This window comes from Penaeus vannamei, chromosome 5 (assembly GCF_042767895.1).
Source record: "Penaeus vannamei isolate JL-2024 chromosome 5, ASM4276789v1, whole genome shotgun sequence".
NCBI classification, from domain to species: domain Eukaryota; kingdom Metazoa; phylum Arthropoda; class Malacostraca; order Decapoda; family Penaeidae; genus Penaeus; species Penaeus vannamei.
Genome location: NC_091553.1, coordinates 4216380 through 4226379, shown reverse-complemented (window position 1 = coordinate 4226379; position 10000 = coordinate 4216380). Strand labels below are relative to the sequence as shown.

The 10000-nt window shown below is 35.8% G+C and overlaps 2 protein-coding genes across 5 annotated transcripts in view; one reads left to right on the top strand and one right to left on the bottom strand.

Annotated features, from left to right (window-relative positions):
• Positions 1–7808, top strand: part of PIG-Q (phosphatidylinositol glycan anchor biosynthesis class Q) — an 8368-nt gene extending 560 nt beyond the window's left edge. Inside the window, exons 2-8 of the mRNA XM_027360244.2 lie at positions 2070–2166; positions 2392–3083; positions 3429–3564; positions 4062–4206; positions 4816–5020; positions 6494–6608; positions 7572–7808. Of these exons, the coding sequence (XP_027216045.1) occupies positions 2073–2166; positions 2392–3083; positions 3429–3564; positions 4062–4206; positions 4816–5020; positions 6494–6608; positions 7572–7777 (1593 nt within the window). The 5' untranslated portion in view covers positions 2070–2072 and the 3' untranslated portion in view covers positions 7778–7808. The remainder of the gene's footprint in view (positions 1–2069; positions 2167–2391; positions 3084–3428; positions 3565–4061; positions 4207–4815; positions 5021–6493; positions 6609–7571) is intronic.
• Positions 7798–10000, bottom strand: part of LOC113808760 (RNA pseudouridylate synthase domain-containing protein 1) — a 9636-nt gene continuing 7433 nt past the window's right edge. For all 4 annotated transcript variants that reach the window (XM_027360248.2, XM_027360246.2, XM_027360247.2 and 1 more), the window contains one exon: positions 7798–8567. In XM_027360248.2, the coding sequence (XP_027216049.1) occupies positions 8248–8567 (320 nt within the window). In that variant the 3' untranslated portion in view covers positions 7798–8247. The remainder of the gene's footprint in view (positions 8568–10000) is intronic.

Sequence of the window (10000 nt, the reverse complement as noted above, 5' to 3'; positions counted from 1 at the left end):
CCTCATCCTAACCCAACCTAAACCTAACCTGACCTAACCCTTACCCCAACGCAACGCAACGCAACACAACGCAATGCAGCGCAACCCAACCCAACCACGAAACCAAACCTAACTTAACCCAATCCTTATCCTCACCTATCCTAACCATGTAACCTAAGCTAACCTAAGCTAAGCTAAATTAAGCTAAGCTAAGCTAAGGTAAGCTAACCCAACCCTTAACCAAACCAAACCTAACCTAATCTAACCTAACCAAACCACATAACCTAACCTAACCACTTAACCTAATCTAATCTAACCTAATCAATTAACCTGAATTAACCAAACCTAACCAAACTAACCTAAGCTAACTTATTTGCTTATGAAGTGACTGCACCCTCTTGATGGTAAGTCCCTGTTACTCTAGCCATTCCTGAGAAATCTGCGAACATCGCCATATAAACCAAAAACCCTCTAAACCCAGTGGCTTTCCCCTGGACTCTGTGTTATTGCTGTGGACCTACCAACCACACGGCATATATCACAGCCTATTTTCTTCATTTCTGATATTATTTACAGGAAAATATAATGACATTATCATAAGCAAAGGAAAAACTTCTCACTGAAACATGAAATAAGCTGTGGAGGCTAAGAATAGCATTGGAAATTAAGAAAATAAGTAACTGTGTGGAGAGTCAGTCTATAATGATCGGGTGGGGTTCTGGGGGCAGGGACCCTGATAAGGAAATACGACAATCAGGCGGGGGTCTGGGGGCAAAATCCCGAGGTTAGGAAGTTTGTGTTTTCCCAGGAGTGGCTAGAGTAAAAGGGACTTACAGGGGTGCAGTCACTTCCTAAACAGTACCAATACTTTCATTTTATATCATTTGTGATGGAAAATAACAAGAGGTTCACGCATATTACAATGTGAATAACAGAAGCAAGGAATAATAACTGCAAGGTTGGATGGCAATTTTAAACTAAAAAATGTACATTCACAGTACTGGAGGACTTTTCTACATAAACCTCATTTCAGGGATGGCTGCTGCCTCCGGCCTCCCACCTAGATTGTAAAATTTTCACTTTTTAAGCTCTGGCAGGCTAAAGCCCAGTTAACCACAGTGTTCAAACATATTGATGGTATAGAAGGGGCTTTACCGCCCTTGCCCATGCCTGGTTTACAAAATCTTCTCTTTGTATACTCAGGCAGAATAGAGCCAAGGCAGATATTTAAATCTGATACAGATAATTTCTTATATGAGGATAAAGTACTAAAGACAGGGTCAACTGCCTCTTGCACATGATGTATGATGATGTGGCAAAGGCTAGCAGATATCCACCATGTTAGTTTGGACTGGTACTCTATATTGCATGGAACAAATTTTGCCAGGGTATATATAGTAGACTTTGTTACTTTCTTTTGTCACTTTATGTATAGTATAAAATTGTTAGCTTCTTTTCAGAGCCAAAGAGGTGAATGCCGCACTACTTAAGTTAAGACTAGTGTTGTTGCTATAAAGAGAAAGGAAAAATGGGAAAGAAACAAGTGATCTGATTTCTTTGGCTTTAGCTTATAATAGTTAACAAAAAGTGTCATAGATATTTTATAGTTTGGTCTTCTTTGCCAGTCTGCAGAATAGCTATGACACTTCATGACATATTGGGAATTTTTTATGTGGTAGATTTTTGGACAATTTGTATTTCAGTAGTATGGAGGTGCACTGTATTTTTTTCCTTCTGTTTATCATTGTGGCAAATACGGAAACATAATCAGTCCTATAGATTCAGAAGAAACTCATCTCTGCATATTTGTTAGCCAATAATGTGCAATTTTACATTTTCATTTAAGTAGAGTAATTATGTAATAATGTGATTTACTTAAATGAGCTTACAATGATTTAGTTAAGAAAATACAAAGACTTTAAAGCATTGAAAAACTTCCTGGTGTCTTTTAGGCCCATCCCATACAAGCACTCCGTGGCACTATCAAGACTTATTGCCTCCTCTTTGCTATACTAGGGGATTGTATGCTCCATACACTGCACATGAGCTCTTGAAAGAAGCCTGTATTCTGATATAGCTCTTTATTCCAGAGAATGTTAGGGAACGCCATAGTGACAGTTCTCGTGCCAGAGCAACTTGATGGAGAGAATGGCGGTCATCTCTATGGGAGGTTCACCAACTCAAAAGGTTGGTAATGCATCTGCTCCATAATCTCTCGTGGATTTAGATAGATACAACCATGCTTTTAATGGTTTTATGGGATAATCATGAATGGTTTACAAGATAAATATTTTGTGTTGCATCTGTAGAATAGTTTTCAAGTAACTGAACTATGATTTGATATTATATATGCAATTGTCTGCATAGGAAAAATCACAAATTCATTTTACTTCACTTTCCTTCTTTTTGAAGCTCATCCAATTGACGAGAGAGAATCATACGTCATTGTGGTAACATCTGCGAGTTCAAACAAAAAGCCTCCCATTGGGTGCATTAACAATGACAGTCGGATCCAGACGCGGAGATCCACCAGAAACGTGTGGGTAGAACTCAGCACACAGCCACAGATTCAACTTCATTCAGTCAGAGTTAGTGGTGACAATGTGTGCCTTAGTGAAGTTAATCTTGTAACCTACAACTGCAAGGAGATTTGTGAATCGGAGCTCATCAGCCGGAAGTTCTTATACAGGGAAGGTGATGATCATGCGAACAACATTGTGCCATATTTTGTGAATAGTGTGCAAAAAGATTGTAAAAAGACCAATTCTTGCTGGTTGGTGAAAACTGTATTGGCTTTATTGTTGGTTTTGACTAAAACAATCCTATATGTGACATGGATGCCCAAAGTGCTCTTAGAAGGTCTCCATTATGTTTTAGTCAATAAATTTGACTACTCCAGCAATTTACTGAAACAAACTTTACTTCGTATTAAGCAGTTTGAGACTCTGGAGCATGAACTTAGAGAGAACAAGAGAACACTTGTAGCGGGCCGGTTATTGGCTATGATCGCAATAGACACTTTACTTGGGGTTTCAGTTGTGTTCCTGGTTAGCAGTCATGCCTCCCTCAACGATATTTATTCTATTTTTTGTAGTTCCACAAAGGTAAGGCTTTATAGTTTCCTTATCAAGATTTTCGATCATGTGTTTGTGTATAAAGTATCCTTTCCTACTTTTGATTTTGATAGATCATTTGTTTTACAAGTTCTGGGAAAGCAAAAGTAAATTTATTAACATTTTAAGTATAGCCTAACTGTTGAATTCAAACTTGGATATTGTCTTTTACCTTTGAATTTATTTGAAAGGCTTTAGTATATGGGATGTTTTCTGAAGTTTTCCATATTACCAGTTACGTGGATGTATAAGCAAACATTATAAAAGAAGAATACTGCTTTTGTTATAGTATTGGTTTTACCAATTACAGTTGTAACCCTGTCTTCTTCTCAATAGCTCTTAGCATCAAGTGTCCAGCATCTGTTAGAGTGGCTGCGGGGAGCTCCAGCAGGCCTCAAGCTGAATCAGCCTCTGACGCAAGCACTCTCTGCTTTCTTCTCATATCATGTTCATCTGTGGAGACTTTATCTAGGTAATCTTTGGGTATTGTTGTATAATGAAATGTAGGCACATGTCAAATGGCACAGCCTGCTGTTGTTTTTCTCTGATAATTTTGAGGACTCTGTGATGTTTGTGATATAACAAATACACTTATTAGTAGATAAGAAAAAACATATAATGCAGAGGATATGAAATGATATTTAGAATAGCACTTCCTTTTTTTATTATTTTTTTTTAATATAGTGTACAGTATTGTGAAACAATTTTTCTGCAACCATTGCACTACAGTAATAGGATTTGTAAAATGGACAGCTAAAGTTTTATTAATAGGAAAATTTGAATAAGATAGCAATCATTATTGTAAGAACATTCAGTAAGCACAATAATGATATCTAAAAGAAAAGAGCAGTGTTCTTTGTTCAAAATAGTTCTTTGAGTTCTTCTTTAGGATATTGCTTGGAAAGAATCCCTCAGCATCATTCCATACCATTCTCAGACATAACCCATTCATGTTCTTTTGCTGGTCAGACTTGGCAGATCCCGTGCTGAGGAGTCTGGCTTCAGTGTTCTTCTGGCTGGGAATGGGCGGAGCATCCGTCCAGGTGGCCATTTTGTCCGACTTGATGGACCTTGCCACATTGCACCTCTACTGCTTTTATGTCTATGCAGCCAGGTATAATGCGTTGCTGATTGGATTACCATTTGATTAATCTATTGATGTTATTATGATTATTGTTATTAGCATTATTATGTTTTATATGTTTTTATTATAACCTAGAATTTGCCACATAGTCCCTTTAGTGCATATATGGATGTATATAACCAAGTGCAGTGTTTTTTTCTGCTGGATTATTAAAGATATTGTTATTAATGATATTATTGACTTGTTATCTGGAATTATTATGGTTACTAATTATTTACTTGTATTTTAATATCCATGGATTGAGTTATACATTATTATGATCCATCTTATTAGCTTTATTAGGTGTATTTTCTGTATTATTAATGGCAAATGATTATCTGTATCTGGGTCTTTCCTTTGGACTTCCACTGTTTATGTTTCTTTTTCTTCTTTTATTAAATTGTTATCACTGATGATGATGATCAGTAATATTATTATGATGATGGTGAAGATGAAGATTATAATGAGGATGAGATGATGATTTTGCTTCTGCAACATATTGTAATGTGATTTTATATATGTGCAATGTTTTTTGTTTTATTCTTAATGTTTTTTTTTATTTTATTAGAATACAAACATCCTTTATTTCAATTAACACAGGATGCACATGCTCCAAATTTCTCTACTGGGGTCTCAGTGGAGAGCATTCCGAGGGAGAAAGTGGAATCCCCTCAAGCAGCGTGTGGACAGCTACGAGATCGAAGGTGGCCACATGTCGTTAATTAGGGTGTTGACGGCAGTAATTTTCACCCTCGTGATATTCCTTTTGCCCACCACCACTGTTTATTACCTAGTTTTTGTGTCGGTTAGTATTTCATAGTGTTTTGATTGTATCTTTTTTGCTTACTGTCTCTCATCTTTCATTTTTTTGATACCATTCATTTCTTTTCATTATTGTAATGAATGAAATGCATTGATAAACCCTTGGGAGACTGGGTTGAACAGGTCTTATATTATCATCGCTAGTTCTGTTGTATATATTCATAAAGAGATTTTTTCAAGTGATATGATATAAAGCTGTAAAAAAAGTAATTATGTTTAAAAAAAATCACATTAATTGAAAAGTAAGACAGTGGTTTTGAACTCCATCTAGGTTCACTTTCAGATTTGAAGATGAATTTCAAAACTCCTGTTTCACTGTTCATTGAACTTTACTGTAAGTGAATTCCTAGGATAGAGTGCATTACTAAACAAGAACATTCCTTAAGAATTACCAGATTCTTATATTAGAATTAGCACCTTTACCTATTGTACAAATGGCCAGGAATAGAAAAATTCTGCAGTGTGCCTGAACAGCTGTGGTGTGACAGAGTACTCCTAGGCCACAAAAATCAACTGCAATGGTCAATAGTATGATGGAAAGACAGGTAGTCACTATCTGTCCTTTTATCGCATTATCATCCTTTTCTTTTGTGGCTTATCACCATCATGGGAATGAGCCACGTACTTCCACACTCTATTAGCAAAAGCACTAGTTAAGGCCATAATTATTTGGGTTTTATGGCTACTTTCATATAGTTTAGAGATCTTTCCAGCAGTATCAGGACCATAACGACACTTTCATGCAAGAAAAAATCATGTGCACAATGCAGAAATAAAGGGCACCATAGGAGAGTTTGTCTCTCACACCATTTTTGTTGTTGTTGTTGTTATTGTTGTTGTCTAGTAATGTACTTTAATGGATGATTGGAAAAATATTAGGTAGATCCTCACCCACTTCCACATCTACATCTATATCTCCTAATTCTACATATACATATACCTATACCTTTATCTATACTTTACAATCACACACTCACACTCACACTCACACTCACACACGCACGCACGCACGCACGCACGCACGCACGCACGCACACGCACACGCACACGCACACGCACACGCACACGCACACGCACACGCACACGCACACGCACTCACACTCACACTCACACACACTCACACACTCACACACACACACACACACACACACACACACACACACACACACACACACACACACACACACACACACACACACACACACTCACTCACTCTCTCTCTCTCTCTCTCTCTCTCTCTCTCTCTCTCTCTCTCTCTCTCTCTCTCTCTCTCTCTCTCTCTCTCTCTCTCTCTCTCTCTCTCTCTCTCTCTCTCTCTCTCTCTCTCTCGCTCTCTCTCTCTCATATACATACATACATATCTCTCTCTCTCTCTCTCTCATACATACATACATACATGTAAGTAGTCATTAGCTGTACATAAAAAAGTAGTTTATTTTCTCCATTTTCTTTGTAGTTAAGAATCGGACTCAATACAGTGCGAGGAATTCTCTCCCTCACCATGTGGGCTCTCAACATCAATCCCCTTTACCTTATACTGCTCAACTTGATGGACTCAAACAGAATGAAAGGTATGGAATCATACTTGTACTTTGGAACCTTTTGGAGTATTGTATTTGTGGGATCCTAGACCAAGTTGATAGGATTGATAGTTTTGGTAAGCAGTCAGTTTCTTAAACTTGTGCGAGGCCCGACCCAAGGAACATCCATTATATGGACATATACACTGAAATAAATGCATGTATATCAGTCTAGACATGCATATCTATCATATGAATATGACAGATAGTTGTATATATATCTAAAAGATAGACAGCTATGCATATATTTCTCTGTAGGCCTATACTACATTCATAGGGTCAGGTCTCTCACAATTAACTAGCTGAAGGTACATCAATATAGAGTTATAGCATGTGTTTTCTTAAAGTACAAGCATAGTAGATTGATTCTTACCAGCAAAGAGTTGACAGTTTTATGTAATACTCTGATCACTCGATAAGTAGAAAGCTACTTTACATTATTATTTTGATTTTTTGTCTCACTAATTATGGTATCCTAATACTGTTTTTGCTTGATTACTCGATTGCTTGATGCCAGACTTATATACACCTGTGCTTTATTATTATGCCTAATTGGTTATGCATCTATGATAGCATAAATATTATTATTATTATTATTTTTTTTTAATTAGACTAGTTGTGATGGAGTATGCATAATGGTTGTGAACTTGTGTGAGCAGGAAGTATTAACTTTTGAGTGATGTGTAATAGTAGTGATTCACAATAAACAAAACTATGAGCAAAGTTGAACAAATTTACGTTTTCCAGGTCATTATATTTTCTATAACAACTCTGAATAAATATATCCTATTTTGTAATGCTTGGCATAGACCACTGTGACTATATTTTCAGAGAAGCTACTATTTTGAAAATAAATTATTTGTTTTAATCAATTCATGTCTTAACACAAGAACCCATCTTTCTCAGAAGTGTATTCATTTGCCAGAAGTAATTCAATTCATATACCTATTGCAGGTGACATATACTTTGCAACTCAGCCCATCGACAATGCCCGTGCCAGGTACCCCATAGCTTCTCCGCTTGCCCTTCATCTACACACTTGGCCAACCCCACTCTGCGAGGTCCTGCTATATGCCCATTCGGATGTATTCCCTGCTATGCCGAGCCCAAACTGGAAAGCCTTTTTCTGTAGTGTTGTGTTCGGAAAAGAGTTGTTGTGAGAAGGAAGACAAATAAAGAATTGTAAAAGGCTGGATTTTTATTCTTTTTTCCTGTACTTTCATGATATTCTTACAACATATCACAACCTTTTAATTCAGACTTATTCGTTCATTTTTATGCATCGCAACAACAGCTGCGGGAGTATTTGATTCAGGTTGATTGTCTCGTTGTCTGGGTTACAACACATCAGTGGAAGTCTTTTTTATCACATTATACACATAAATGATTTTATATACATACATCATATATGTACATGTATAAAAATTGTTTCACAGCTCAATCTCGAATACTTGATATGATGGAGAACTTGCAAGATTTATTACAGCACCACCAAATACTAACAAAATATTTTTAGTATAAATATTTTCTCTCTCTCTCTCTCTCACTTAAGATATAAATAGATTACCATTCACGCAAAAACAAGAAAGGAGAAGAAAAAAAAAAAGACATTTATAGCACTTTAAGCACATCATCTCTTATACCACTTCTTCCCCATTTTGAGCTTTAAATACGCATCATCGGTGAGTTCATTCAGAGTTTCTACTGGGATCCACTTGTTCCTCCTATCATCCTCTGTGAAAGGGTCTTTGGTGCGAACATCTACTTGCTCGTATTCAGAGGGAAAGGCCAGGCGTACCGCATGCAGGAACATCCTATAGGGAGAAAGATCACGACGGTTGGAGTACGTGAAATCTCCCACTATAGTGTGCCCTGACTCTGATAAGTGGACCCTGAGCTGGTGCCGTCGGCCAGTGATGGGCTTCAGAAGGAGCTTTGTGGCAGGATAATCTGCAATGGTGAGTAATGTTGATGCACAGATAAGGTTACACACATATGTAAATATATATAACAAATGTGTAATTGAATGAACAAATTATTGGCATTATTAAAGTAGTCTGGCATTTTAGTAACGTATATTTCACTTTATAACTTTTTTTTCAGATTACTGACAAACCAATACCTACATCTGAATGCAGCAACTATAATAAATTAAATGATGGATCTTTTCTAATATTTACATATCTACAAAAATCATTAAAAAAAATATTAATGACTTTCAAGTTCACTCTTCTCATAATCACTTGTTTTACTCCTTGCGAAGAAAACAACTCAAATTCAAATATGAATATACCATTGGAAAGAAAGAAAGAACAAAGAAGAAAAAAGATACAAAAGGATGAGTAGTTTTGCAAACTTTAAAAAACACAAACATGCACTAAAAATATAAGAGAATAGACATCCCCAAGAAATTTCAAATCTAACCAGAACCACAAAAAAAACAGTGAATTAGTTTGAGAAATTAACAGAAAAAGAAAGAAAAGAAAGAAAGAAAGAATATACATATATATATATATATATATATATATATATATATATATATATATATAAACATACATATATCAGCAAGTTTAGATATTTGTTCAATTTCATTTTTCATTTCTGTCAACTCTAAAAATTCAAGTGAAAAGACTAGCTATAGTTTATACTAATCTTTGATGTATATAATTATATTGTTCACTATTTGTATCATAATTTTTTATGGTTCTTACCTAAGATATGAATATTCTGCAGAGCAACTTTTCATATTTGTAATATATCTATTTCAGGGAGAAAGCTTACACAAGATGCTTCATGGACACAATTAAAAGACTTTATACATAAAACATACACATGGTCTTTCCTCCTTTCTTGATTCAACCTGGTAGAGGACTTTTTCTTTCTTAAATCTAATTTGTGCATTGTGGGGTTTTCTACCACAGTATAAATATGGCACTTCCATCACGATTACATAAATTCACCTAGAACCAAAGAAGCTGTAACTACATGAGCTAATGTAACTAAATGTCTAATTTTCAAAAAATTGTTTAGGAACATATATTTTTGTTCACAATATGTGAAAAGTAAAAAAGTATTTATAAGACTTTCAGGCCTAACTACCACTTTCTACATTTTGACACAATACCCACCTCCTCTCCGACTGCTATAACCACTTTTGTTATCATTTATTAATACTCACAAGCACCACATTTTCATAACATTTATACAGCTCATATGCTTACTAACAGTAACTCAATATTGCTGGGAGACACCTATTCCTGCCAATGTGCACTGGACTGAAAAACCTAACATTACTGTTTGGGTTAAATATGTATCACTCCTATTAGACCATACATTATGCATGTCAAATAACAAATGCAAGAGTAATGAAGTCACATGTTTTT